General features: G+C 44.4%; 1 protein-coding gene across 1 annotated transcript in view; it reads right to left on the bottom strand.

Moving 5' to 3' along the window:
• The window catches only part of LOC103184058 (probable E3 ubiquitin-protein ligase HECTD4), a 91,750-nt gene that overhangs the window by 30,970 nt on the left and 46,484 nt on the right, over positions 1–14,296 (bottom strand). Inside the window, 17 exon segments of the mRNA XM_042337386.1 lie at positions 412–547; positions 912–1,087; positions 1,243–1,331; positions 1,469–1,573; positions 1,982–2,174; positions 2,562–2,804; positions 3,372–3,535; positions 4,036–4,140; positions 6,761–6,880; positions 7,069–7,276; positions 8,490–8,599; positions 8,997–9,150; positions 9,896–10,020; positions 11,638–11,760; positions 12,150–12,270; positions 13,280–13,385; positions 13,781–13,851. Coding sequence (XP_042193320.1) covers positions 412–547; positions 912–1,087; positions 1,243–1,331; positions 1,469–1,573; positions 1,982–2,174; positions 2,562–2,804; positions 3,372–3,535; positions 4,036–4,140; positions 6,761–6,880; positions 7,069–7,276; positions 8,490–8,599; positions 8,997–9,150; positions 9,896–10,020; positions 11,638–11,760; positions 12,150–12,270; positions 13,280–13,385; positions 13,781–13,851 — 2,349 coding nt within the window.

Below are 14,296 nucleotides of genomic sequence, written 5' to 3'. Positions count from 1 at the left end.
GCCTTAGTCGAAGGATTCCGCTAGATATTACGAGGGTCCTTTGAAATTTGTTTTTTTTTGCTCAATAAGCTGCACTCTCAAAGCCATACTCTCTCCTCGTTTCCCCCGCCCTGTGTTTCGCCCACAAATTACGGGCCATTCACTTTACAGTGTATTCTGCGAAGCGCTTTGAAACGTTTCGACGACATGAGGCGCTATATCAAAAAACGCAAGGATTATTATTATTATGATGGATTTCGGCAGGGAATAGCTCCGCACGCATAACCCTGGGTGAGGAGAGTTTATGTTTCAGATGTTCTATGGTTCAGATGTTCGGATCCGAAATGGTTGATATTTCCTATGTTGCTCGGTTATGAATATATTGAAGTGCTCCAGGTGAAAGTTGTTATAGTTGTTGTTATATTGGATTACCTCTGATTGGCTCTGGTGAATTCCAAGTCCTGATTTCCAATCATTTCCAGGTCAGAGGGTGCTGACATGCTGCGCAGAAACACGGGCTGGCGGACAGTGTGCGAAATCACCTTGGTTTCCGAGGCAGATTTACACGCTGGCAAAAGAAGCAAATTATCAGAGGTGCCAGCTTTTGTGACAGGGTTCCTGCACACCGTCATGTCCATTCAGAGAGCTGCTTTGCACTAGTTGGGATGAGTTTGCACTCGTTCAAAGGGTTGTGGAAAATAGCTTTTTTGAGTTCAATCAAACACCTGCAAATTTTTCCCACAAAATACACAATCACTCAACCTTACAATATATTCTGTGAAGCGCTTTGGAGAACGTCTCAACAAACCGCTACATCAAATGCAAGGATTACTATTATAATTATTTCTATGGTTCTGTAACATTGGCACGTGTTTAATAACAGACAAACTTCACACCCCCCCCCACCCCACACGCACACTCCATGCCAGTACCTGGCGTGTCAGCTGGGGTTCCTGAAATGCTCCTGGTCAGGCCAGACTGTGCTGCGATGGTAACATGCAGTAGCAGCTCAGCCCGGTTCATCAGGCTTCTCACCAAAGCTTTGGTCTTTGGTAAACAATGTGAAGACTTGGGCAGCAGAGAGTTGATTTCTTGGCCAAACTTCTCCCTGCGGACACAGCAAAATTGCAGTTCAACATAGGTACACAGCACAAGAGTGCTTTAAATGTAAAGCATCACTGTCATCAAACTAATACTGAGCCAAAGCTTAATAAGCTGCATGAGCAGCTGGGACTGAATCAAGCTCTAGTGTAAGAATCTAACCTTAACAAAAGCACCATATTTTCCAAGTCGTTGGAGTCGAACAGCACTTCCTTCAGGGAGCAGAGCAGCTCTAACTCTTTGATTTTATTCTGCAAATACATGGAAACGAAGGAGTGTCACAGCATTCCTTTGGGAAGAACCCGGTCTCTGGCACCCCCGGACCTCAGACCCTGGCCACCGGATGTGGGAAGCGTTACAGTAACCGCTTCTGAGTTCGGCTGCTCACCTCGTTGAAGTGATAGTCGTGGAAGAAAGGCACGTTGTTTTCCATCTTGCCTTGCTGGCCGTCTTCAACCTCGTTCTGCCACTTCTGTTCCAGCTCTGCTACACTCTGAAGGAAATCAACAGAACAGAATATAGCGAGTGGAAGACCACCCAGGCAGGGAAGAGAAAGAAAGCCTGTGTGCGACTGAGCAGGGCTGAGAAAGTAGGTTGGCGTAGTTTAGTGAACACTCTCGCCTTTAGGTCGGAAGGTTGTGGGTTTTGCCCACAAAATATGCAGTCAACTCACTTTACAGTCTATTCTGTGAAGCTCTTTGAGATGTGTCGAAGGCGTGATAAGGCGCTATATCAAATGCAAGTATTATTATCATTTAACCGTGTAAATGCATTGGTTTTCAAACAATGATGATAATAATTACTGTGAAGTGTTTTGTGATGTTTCGCTAGGATAAGGTCCCCTCCCATCACTCCCTCCAGCCAGAACCACTCGGTTACTTTCCCCACAAGCTGGGCGTACCTGCAGTTGCCTTTCCATAGCATTGAGCTTTTTGAAGGTCTCGCCCATTATTTTGCAGAGCAGGTCGTACTCCTCCAGGTGCTCCTCTCGGTACTGGAAGTTGATCAGGGACTGTAGCGCATCAATCAGGTTCAAGTGCTTAATCACGCAAGACACCACCATCTCCTCCATTACATCTGGCTGAATCACTTCCCTGGAACAAAAGGTGAGAAAGCGTCACTGAAATCCACAGACTCTGGTTCTATAACTTTGCAATGACTGGACTAGTTTGCAATGGGTTTGGGTCGGAATCATTATACGTAGCTGTTGTTCTCTGCGCCGAGAGGGCAGAGTGGTTACTGTGTGGTCTTCCTATAATCGATTGGCGGATCGCTTTCCGGGAGTAATAATCCCTCTCAAAAAAATAATTTTGGTCGCTCTATATGTGGGGCATAAGCATTTGAAGGGATTTTGTCAATGCAATGATACACAACAGTTTCATTACTTCTCAAGAGTGTAATAAAATTTAAAGTTTACACACAATTTCTCCAGACCCCTATGGCCCTTTTCCTTCTTACTGACGATCAAAACATCCACTTACTTAATACTCGGTCTAAATTGAGGTCGGGCTCTCCCAGATATTTCCCGGAGTTTCCCCATGATTCCAGGAGGCAGTCGGATTCTCGGCAGTTCGAAGTAATGGCCGGTGACTGGAGCCGGAGGTGCCAGTGCGTCGCAGGGATAGGTGAACTCCCGGTCCTCGTCAATGGTTAACGGCAGAGGCGAGGGGCTTGGAGTCAGGGCAGGAGACAACGCGCCATTGGCTTCCACCTGCCACTGGCAACTGTCGGCAGCAAAGAGATTTATTACTATAAACGTCAAACCTCACTCGAAGACCCAGGAATCTATTTATTGTCAGCATGTTACTGAAAGCCCAAAGAAGAAAAAAAAATCAATACTGTTTTCCAAGATAGATAGGTATCAGTAGCCATCAAATTACTTTTACACTTTCAGCTGCAATTTCTTTTCACAGGACTATGGAGTATTGAGTTGCTACGGTCTGGAATGTACTGCCCGAAAGGCTGGTGGAAGCAGATTGCATGATAACTTTCAAAAGGGAATTGGATAAATACTTGAAAAGAAAAAAAAAATGCAAGGTTATGGGGAAAGAGCGGGAGAGTGGGACTAATTGGATAGCTCTTTCCAAGAGCCTTGCATGGGCACGATGGGCCGAATGGCCTCCTTCTGTGCTGTCTGAAGGCAGTCACCAATGGAATGACAATGGCACTGAGAAGCGAAGAGTAGAACAGAAGAGCAAAGGATATGCGTTGGAGCCGATTGCAGTGGTTGAGAGGGGAAAGTTTGTGGCAAGGATTTGTAACCTTAAAATAAAAAGTAGGGGAACACTTGCCGCTGTAGTAGTTTGGATCGGAGCAGTTCCTGACAAGCTTCCTCTTCTTTGGTCATTTCAGGTCCACTGTAAAGGATTCGTAACATGGAGCAGGCGAGCACAGACAGACCTAAGGCAAGGTCAGCCAGGAAGGGCAGCCCGCCAGACACATCCTCGGAGGACTCCTGCAAAACAACCAAATAGTCAAAGGGATTCAAAGATTTAAAAGCTTAACACTGAGTCCTACAGGAGTACAAAAAGCTGTCATAGCCAGAGAGATTATCCCTGAGCAACTTGTACACTGTACGAGTACAAAGTAGCAAGTAAAGACCATTCAGCCAATCTAGCTCACTTGTTTTGATTCCAGTCCCCTACAAACCTAAATCTTCACTCAAACGTTTTGCCCACAAATATACAGTCAATTCACTTTACAGTATATTCTGTGAAGCGCTTTGAAGACACGATAAGGTGCTATATCAAATGCAAGGATTATTATTATTATAAACGGTCACTATTTAAGCGCGCCAAGACGCTGTCTGGGGCGAAGGGTGTTATATAAATTCAAGTTGTTGTACTTATATCATGAATAGTTGAACCTGCAGCAACAGGCAATATCTTTTAACAGATACATAGATCGCTGAATCCTGATTGATCCGAAACCCTCTCTGTGCATCAGTGCCTTTACCTGGGCTCGAACTGTACACCCGAACCCCCACATGGCTTTGTCAGGCGTGTTGTGCTCTCGTCCACTCCTCATCTCGAAAGAGAAAGTCACGGTGTCCCCCTCCACCTAATGGAAGCAACGACTGGTTTTAATGATCCATTTGAACGAGACTGGTTAAATAGCTCATGAAATGCAATGGATTTGGGGGTGGGGAGGGGTGGAGGGAAGGGGAGGTAACTAGCATCGCACCCGCATTCACTTGGCTCTTCTGATGGTTTTCACCGTGAAAGGGCATTGGGATAACAACCATCGTTAAATACTCAATGCAGAAATTTAGGCTCCATTTAAAAAAAAAGGAGAGACGAGAAGAAAAAAATCTTTCTGCAGAAGTTAGTTGGAATGTAGAATCTTTTGCCACAACCCCAAACTGAAGCAAATTTGTTTAAGAGAGAATTGGATAAACGCTTAAAAAAGGAACAACATTAACGGGTATGAGGAGCCAGCGGAAGATTAATAAAAGGACTGGGTGGTTCATGTCGAGAAAAAAACAGCATGAAGATTGAAAAAGGCTTTGCACGTCAATGTATAGTGTACTGGGCAGCCATTCAAACCCATATTAAGGGCTAGATTGGAGGGCGTATTTGAAACAGTGAAGTCCAATGACTAAAATTATGTTCATCGACTGCTGCTCGTTACAGAGCAGTGCAATATAGCAAACCCATCAGTAAATGGAAAAGCACCTACTCCATTTACGGCTGCTTTCCCTCCCCCCACCATCAAAACATCACAAGAAATGAGATAGAGGAGGGGGAGAACTGCGGAAATTGAAGTGGGTGGGAGCAAGATGAAGCACATCAGGATTTGCAGATTTGGAACATTTTCCCCAGGGTTTTTCCCCACTCGCTCCTTGTGAAAAAGAAATCGTTTTTTTATTGCTGAGCTAATCTTATTCTTCTCTGAACCCAAAATGCATCACGATTGAACACAAGCGCTCCTCCAAGTCATTTAACACTGACATTTCCATTACCCAGACCAGCCAGCCGCCGTTGTGACCTAAGGGAGACAGGCGAGCTGTCAAACTGTTTGCAGTCAACTGTCGATCTGCAGCCACAGGGCAGCTTAATACTTCTTTGACTCGGGACCTTCACAAACAGTACAGAGGAGAGAGTACTCCCATCAAACTGGGTATCAATCAAATTCAGAGGGGAAAGTATTAATAACTACAACAGTCAGTCCCAGAGAGTTATTTAAGACTGTAAATATAACATTGCCCCTGCATCGGTTTGTAATCATTTCCGCTTTGACACATTTACAAGGCAGAAAAGGCAATTCTTGCAATAAACTCTTCTTGCTATAATAAATCAGTATAATTTGTCTTAAGTGACTGACAATCATGGCCAGCTCTTCATAAAAGAGAAGGGAGTTTCTCCCAGTGTCCAGGCCAACAATACTCCGAATAAAATTGACCATTCACTTCAAGGCTTTGTAGATTCATTGCTGTGTGCAAACTGACTGCCACATTTGCCTACAAAATACACTTTATAGTATATCCGGCAAAATGCTTCGAGGTGTCCTTGTGATGTCAAAGGCGTTGTATCAGATGTGAGGATTATATTGTATTAAAAGGACAGAGAAAATAATGTCAAGAATCCAGCATGATCAGGTTCAACATGGGGATATCTAAAATCTATCCTTCTGCGGGTGTTTGAGACAAGGGACGTTTAATGAGGTGAAGTGTAGAGCACTTGTGAGACACTTAAAAGTGAATCCAGCAGGTATCCCAATGTGTCTCAATCCAACCTGCTGGACTTGTGCTATTTTCATTCCCAAATCCTGTGAAGCTTCACAGCTTCTAAAGGTGGTTCCTGGTACTCGGGAGGAAATTGATGCCAAGTGGAGGGCCAGCAGGTCAGTGTGAGATACAGACGGCTATCTGCAGGAGGCGCCAATCAGAAATCAATTTGCAAATCACACAAATCGCCCCTGCCTCACATCATATCTGCTCAGTGAGGACGCAGCATCTCATCACAAACTGATAATTGTGCCTAAGAGAACAAATTCTGAAAATACACATTCACATCCCCATGTAAATCCATGCCACACGTCAAACCCATAGCAACCTCCCACCTCCAGTTATTTAATGAAAAAAGCAAGTAAAATCTCAACACACAACGACTTTCAGCGATTTAGTCTCATCCATTATAACTAGCTCTGTTTTCCCTCATGGTTAAGTGCGTACATGATCACAGCCTCAGTATAACCAAGCTCTTTAAAATGGTGCATGGTTCATCCCAAATATCAAGTCTCCTATAATAAAGCTTTCACACCAATTAAACATGACAGTCTGTAAATTTCTAATGTCAGGCATACATTATTAGCAAGCTGCTTTACAGGAACAATACACGGATGCCAAGAGAAGCAGGCATGAATACATGGTGAGAAGTCCACATACCTAGAATGAGCTTTAGCAGGTTAAAAGCAGTACCTCACAAGCTCTTAACTTCCACTATTTGCTCCTCGTTGCTTTTGTGCTCGTTCTTAGATCAGCTCTCTACTCCCCCATTCCAGCATATGATATACATACAGGATAATAAAACTTAACTCAATGCATTCTCTGAAAGAAAACAAAAGTCTTAAAAAAACTATTGTAAGGAAACCAACCTCGATGCTTAAAGGAAACAGAGGTTGGTGCATCCACATACTGTGTTCAGTGGGTAGGAATCAAAGACACAGCCTAATTAATTACCTTGACCAAGTCTTTAGGCCAGCCAGTTCCCAGGACACTACGACTACCATAGCCCAGTGTATTCCCTCCGTACTCTGCTACTTTTCTACTGTTGGTGTTGGGACCGGCATAGATCACCAGCTGCAGAGAGAACAAGTCCAGAGGTAGTTGTTAAGACACCATTGTTCAGCATGGTTCAGTTCAGCATTAATTAATAAATCAGCAGACTGTGGGAATGCGAAATCATAGCATCACCTCGAAGGTCATTACCTCAAAAGGTAACCCAACCAAAGAAGGGACGGGTTACAAGGTTCTGGCCCCCTATTTACCTTGTCATAGTCGTACTGGGAGGAGCATCGAGTGTCGAACCTCAGGTACAGACACCGAGCACCCGGGATGTGCACAGTCTCCTTGAACTTGTAGTTGTCTCTCACGGGATGGACAGTTTCCACTGTCTTACCAGCAGCCCATGGGGCAGGGATCTTCAAGCCAGTCAGAAAGCCAGGTTCTTCCTTCTCCTCCAATATACGGCAACTCCTAACACAAAGCATGCAATTCAGATTACTATAGTGGGATTGGAGTGGCATCCAGACACACACACACACAAATTCGCACATGTACTGTCTGTCGCAAATGTGTAGAGCAGAAAGCACGTGCAGAGGCAACTGAAATATATTTAGAAACACAAATTAGAAATTACAACTGAGCAATTATAGTGTAACCCTGCTGTGAGGTGCTTCACTATAGCAGTTCATTTATAGCATGGGAACTCTGTTCATTGCCCACGAGCACAGCCGCCTGCTCATTTCCTGCGTATCGTGCTAAATTAGCTGACTTCCAGGACATCAGGCTCCTATCAACGTCACTTCCTCTATGCAAACAGGAAGTGACTCGGAAGTTGGGCATCTTGTCTTGTAGCACATGGCGCCAATGACTATCCCGGCAACTGGCCAGATTTTTTTTTAACCCCCCACGCGTCGGCTGGTTGCTAAACATACAAGGTTTAAAAAAAAGAGAAAACCTGATAACATTCCTCACCTATAACAATGGATCCATATTATAGATCTCAAACAGGAGGGTGCACGGTAAATGGGTACAAGTAGCAATAGTTATTACAGCAGAACCTCATTATAACATGGTAGTTAAGTGGGAGGGAGGGCTCCATACTTTATGGAGCTTTATAATGTGCTTGATCAATTGATGCTTCCACATTGTGATGCACTTATCACACGACAAGTGAGGTCACACCTAGAATTCTGGCTGGCTTCCTGTGCTAAAAAATAGCTAACTTTCAGATGATCAGGTCAGTGCAGAGGACACTTCCTGCAAAGCTGAGCAGGAGTGACATGGGTGGTGACCTAATGACCTGATAGTCGGCCATTGTATAACATGGACACACATGGCTGCAGATCCCCAGAGCACCTGCCTCGTAGGCAAATCCACATTATAGCGAAGTGTGATATAACTGGGATTCTCCTGCAGGTTACATTGCCTCAGTGGTTCTCGTTAGTCCCTGTAAAGCTACAGGTAATTGTCTTTCAACACAGTCAATTCATCCAAACTGGAATTCTCACCTAAACAAATTTTGGTAAGGATCAACTCACTAAAGCTGAAAACTCATAAACATCATTAGTTTTGTCAAAGCATTTTCTTTTTAATTTCGGTTTAAAAGAATGTTTCTCACAGACTAAAATGTGTGGAGTGAATTGGAACGCTGCTGGACACAACCGGGTCAAGGAACTCCCATCACCTGTCGTCCAGCGAGAGCAGCTTCCCCTTCTGGCTGTGCTCCGGCCACCTGGAGGAATCGTCTCCCACGTCTCCAAACACCGGAGCCTGGGTCTTCAACAGCAAGGCCGTCTGTGCCAGAGAACAGGACAAGATGAGCAGCAGCTTGGGTTATCTCGCACCAAGCTCGGTGACCCTGTCACCCCCCACATCCTCCACTGGCTCCCCAACCCCCAGAGGGTAGAGTTTAAAATCCTTGTCCTCGCCTTCAAAGCCATCCACGGCCTTGCTCCTCCCTACCTCTGTGATCTGCTAACTCCTCACTGACCTATCCATTCCCTCCACTCAGCAGGCTCTGGCCTGTTCCATGTCTCCCACCTGACCGCCCCAGGTTAACTTGCATGTGAGGCAAGTGCGCTAACCCCTACCCTACAGGGCTCCACTCCTCGCGCTTGATCCAGCATATGCAACTTCAAAATGCCTTAAAGCTCTTCACAAGGGTACAAGGTATCTCTGTAAATGGCCATACCTGGCTGGTGTAGAGGACAAGTTGCACGAGCTGGGGCATGAGAGCGTCCGCCATGGTCAGTGTCTGCAGATTCGGGTGCATCAGGGAGGTGAGCAATACTGGCAACAGATGGCCCAGCATCGTGGCCTTGGTGATCTGCTCCAAGCCCTTTAACCTTCAGTGAAAAACACAACACAGGTTACGTTCAGGCTGATCATAATGAACAGAAGAACGCTGCATCAAGAAAAGGTCATTAACCACACTCAGTCACCCAGGACGAATTCCAGAATCCAATCCAATGCCTCCCTCTCTGTTCCCATCCTAAACCCCTATTCTACTCTATTTTATTTATTTTATCCTATTGGCTTGAACTCCAGACAGACACGTTACAAGTCAGGAGGCGCTCCACCAGAGGGCGCTCTCAATTAGCAAGCCTGCCTGTCAGATCTGCTGCAGGAAAAATTATTATATTAAATAACGTTCAGCTGAGTCACAATAAACCCAGACAGAGGGACAGTCCTCAAACACTGCTTCCAATATAAAGATTGTTACACGTGTCCGGCTCATAAAGTGTCACGCTCACTTAAACTGAAGTATTGACAAGTTCTGCAATTGTACAAATCGGATTACGTCCTTCAGCGGCTGTGAAGGGTCTGCACATCCTAATAAGATGATATGGATATTCTGAGGACAGAGAACGATGTGAATCTTTTGAGCAAATGTCGATGAATACTGCCAGTGCCAAATGAATACAGTCCACTCCAATAACCTCGATTACCGAAGAGGACTGGTCTGGATTCTCACGCACACACAGCATCAGTGTACTGCTGGGTAATGGATATGAATTCTCACAGCAAGATGGACGGAATAACCCAGAATCCGTAGATAAACCAACAGGGAAGAAAGTTAGCAATACTGACCTGTGCTCTTTGTCGGCCATTTCACTGTTAATCACTGACGTGGTGACCTGTTGGAGTTTTTCAAGCACCTCGTCACATCCAGCCAAGATTTTAGTGGCCAATGCCAAGATACTGGTCTGCAGCTCCTACAGCCAGAAACCAAACCCAGGAAAAGAGTCAACGTGTGACCTACATTTATGGACTATTATCACATTATATTAAATCGTCCTTTGAACTGAAAAGAGGATTTTTTAAATAATTGAATATTTATAATATATTTATGAACATATGATTACGAGCTGTACCCACTGCAGCTACGCTTGCAACCAAAGGATCCAATATGGAATGTAGATTTCAGTTTTATTATGCTTGGAATCATTAATGATTTAAAAAAAAATGAGATTCTCTCTTTTTAATGTGATGCGTCTTGGCCAATTTTTTGTCCAAATCAAATTTGCCACAAACAAAATAATTAGTTTCCTTATCTGATTGCCGTATCTCCCATATCCCTGTAAGCTTACTCCTTATACCTGCCCTTTACCCATACTCTGTATCTTACTCTTTATAGAACAATGGATCAACAGTCCATCACCTTAATCACTCTCTCACCTCGACTGATATAGCACCTTTCAAGTTGGGAGGACAGCTCAAAGCGCTTCCCAGAATTTACTGCAAAATGTAGTGACTGTATTTTGTGTCCACCAATTTACACAAGCAATGTCCCACAAACAGCCCTGTAGTGAATGACCAATTTTATTTGGGGCATTGTTGGCTAGGAAACCAGCAGAAACTCCCTTCCCTTTCTCCCCCAGGGGAGTGAAAAGAGCTGTAGAAATGTAAATCAATACACTTCGTGCTTCCAGCAATCTGTCTAAAAGTAGCTGCTGAAGTGTGAGTCACTCTGCAGATGGAATTCCCTCCCTCCTGGCCTGACCTCAATGATATGTCCAATTAACTCAGCAAATGTAAATGATGAATCCCCCAACTCCACACCCCCACCCCCACCTGAAAGGAGGACGCCTAAAATGAAACCCAAATGAAATCCGCTTTCACTTTGTTTAGTTTTAACCAATGATTTATCAAAAGATTGAACGGAAAAATAGAAGCCCTTCCCGGTGTATTCCGTGAAGCTCTTTGAGACCTCTCGACGACATGGTAAGTCGCTATATCAAATGCAAGGATTATTATTATTTATTGGTCAAAAAAAAATCACATTGCCCGTGATGCAACACAGAAAGCAAAGCAGCTGCGCAGTCACTGCACCAAGCATTAGAATTAGCACAGAATGGAACGGAAAGCCAGTACCTGCTCTGTCAAGCTAATGAATCCAACATCACCGCGGTTGCAGGAACACGGACAGGGTGTGGGGTGGGGAAAAAACGAGGGCAGTGTTCATTCCCCCACCAGAGGCAAAGGGAGAAAGGGGCTAACTCAGCAAAGACTTCTTAGCCTTTATCGCAAATGAAGGCCACTTTCAATATTCACAAAAGGATTTCACTTTAAATCCCGGTTTGACTCCGTCGGGCGTCATTTGTGACCTTGGCAAAGCCCGACTTTCAGGTGCTTGTTGGCTTCTTCCTCTGCTCTAACTGCAGTGCGTGAATGGCAATGGGCATGAGGCTACATTTCGAAGCACAGATGACAAGCTTGAGGCTGAAAAAGCCCTCTTCCCGCACCCTCCCATGCGCTAATGCCAAGCACCGCCACCAGCACGCTGCATGAGGAGAGTGGTATTAGAATAGAAACCTGTTGTTTACCTGTACCTTCAATGTCTCCCCCTGCAGGGAGCTGTCACTATCATCGTGATCATCGGGTTTGATCAAGACCGTGTTACTAAGGAGATGGTTCTGCACTGCCATCAAATAACGCAGGCAGGCCGATGCAACCTGTGTGCGTGTGCGAGAGAGAGAGAGGAAAACATACAATACATTATACATTCGTAATTACATAAAGTAAAATATTACAAATCTGATAAGTAAATTCTCAACACGGTTTGCCTGGTTTGAGTGAGTGCCCAACAGGCTGATTTATACACCGTATTATTATTCTGTGCTAAGCTTTTCTTAAATGTATTGGTAACATCTAACAAGTCCGGTTGGTAGTGTAGTTGAGTGGGACCAAAACAAAGCACTTCTGGCCTTGCTGGAACTTCTCTCGCTATTGAAAATCTTTGATGAGACTATCTTAAATTTCGCCAAATCAGTCAAGACTTTCCTAAAACCAGCGATTAGAGCTTTGGCAAAAGCAAGACCTCTGTATGCAATTCCTTACTTACTGGCACTGTAGCAAGAAGCCGGAGAAATTCTTCCTTCGAGACAGTTTGGCACTTTGTGATGAGAATACACGATTCTTGCACCACGATCTTCAGGATGTAGTGTAGGAGCTCATCATTCAGCCTGGAGTGAGCAGGACCCAGCAACACACATCAGACAGACAACAGACACTGCACTAAACTCGCTGTTCAGATTGAGCAGACTGCTCGGATCAGACATATATGTTCAAGCTAAAATGCTAGTGCGGTATTTCAATGTTTGAACTGCGATAACTTTTCTCTACTCTATATTTCTTTTAACGCAAATTTTCTTTTAATACGAATCCATCAATTTCCTTTAGATGGAAAGGTAAGACCGTTTGGGGCAACACAACTCACAAATGAGGTTCAGATGAAAGTCGCCCATGCATACCAGCCCAAACTTTTCACAGCATTAAACTGTTCCTTAAATGAGCCATTCCTCATAATCTGTTCCAGCTGTTGCCCTCTGTCTAAAAAAATATTCTTCCAGGTGTCTGTCCTAAGCTTGCCCTTCACAATCTTTAATTCTGCTGCCTTGGAATATCCGAAAGTTTTGTTCCGGGTTTACTTCCTCTATTCTGTTATCATTAAGGATCAGAAGATCCCCTTTGAGTCATCACATTTCAAAACTGATGATATCTTCCATAAAATCTTGCAAACACATAATCAGCTTATTTTAAAACAATGTAAATGTGTGACATTCCCCTCAAACGACAGAACTCGAAATAATGCTGCCAACACTCCTGCTCTAACTGCAGACTACCTGCTCAGGTAATTGAGGAGGAGTGAGGAGGGTTGAATAACAACTTTAACTTTCTCTCCGGTTCCTGTAAACGCTACCCCCTGCTATATGAATGCAAGCGGTTTGAACATTCCGGATTGTGCTTCCAGAATGCTGGCTAGGAAAACAGAAGCACTCATATCGCCACAACAATGGCTATTCAGCCACAGGAGGGCCACTGACCCTGGCAGCCCTGTACTTTCTGATCCGATTCTATTTCCCATCTCCACACGCTAATTATAGTGGTGTTTGGATTCTCGCTTGGAATCAGTTCTCTCACCGTTGTGCGGAGTTTGCCCTGAAGTCAGGCTCAGGGACCTGCATACCATACCTATAGTGATCATCATCTTCGCTCCCAAATCTGTTATTCTGCAGCTGTTCAGCCAGGTTAACCAAGATAATGTCTCGCAACTGACAAAGGCCACTGTTCCTCTCTCCTGTAACAAGAAAGGAATGTGTAAAGGAGCAAGTACTTTAACTGGAACAATAACAGCTGCTACTTACAGAAGGCACTATCAGCACATCTGGGACTTGAGCAAGGCATCAGCTGCGCTCATGCTCTTATCAATTTTACCATCACTGTTCCCATTATACATCCAACAGCTATTATCATGGGTTTGGCTGAAAACCAAGTGTCAGAAAATAGTTTCCACTAAAAGGGCAATAGAATATAGACTGCTCCGCGTCCTCTGCTCTGCCTGCTCCTCTATTTTTATGAAAACTTTTCAGGAACAATGCCGGGCGCGGGGGGGTGAGGGTGCAGAAGTGAGAGGGACAAATTGCCAACTTCGGCTCACGTGCATTTCGATACTTCATAACCGGGGTCACTCACCTTCTGTTAAGACCAGTTTCAGTAGGTTGTTCAGCTCCAGCTCTCCTAGGTACAGCGTGTGGAGTCCAGAGCTGCGGATGAAGGAAGTGACAGTCAAGACAGCCACCAGACTGCTGTTACCCGACAAAGCGAAACTGCTTCCAACTTCATTCAAAGACATCATCTCTTTCTATCACAACATTTTATGGTGAGAAACCGTCATTTAGAACCTTTTAGCAATAAAAATGCGGCTACTTTACTGTGTTTACTTCAGATTCTGTTTCTGCAAAGAAAGAATTCACATTTTTTAAAATCTCGTCACAGAAGCACTTCAGGACACTATGTGTATCAAGCCTTCTTAAAGTGCTTCACAGGTAATTAGTGTCAAGTACAGTGATTACCCTAGCCGTTTTTACCAGCACAGTCCCACACAGCCGTGACTGACGCGAATGAACAATTTATCTGGACAATTGTTGACTAGGTCATCAGGACACATTCCTTTCTGTTTGGAATGATGTTGTAGACCCTTTAAAATCC

The sequence above is a fragment of the Callorhinchus milii genome, unplaced genomic scaffold (assembly GCF_018977255.1).
Source record: "Callorhinchus milii isolate IMCB2004 unplaced genomic scaffold, IMCB_Cmil_1.0 Scaffold8, whole genome shotgun sequence".
Taxonomy (NCBI): Eukaryota; Metazoa; Chordata; class Chondrichthyes; order Chimaeriformes; family Callorhinchidae; genus Callorhinchus; species Callorhinchus milii.
The sequence above is the reverse complement of the archived record's forward strand: the minus strand, read 5'-3'. Positions and strand labels throughout refer to the sequence as shown.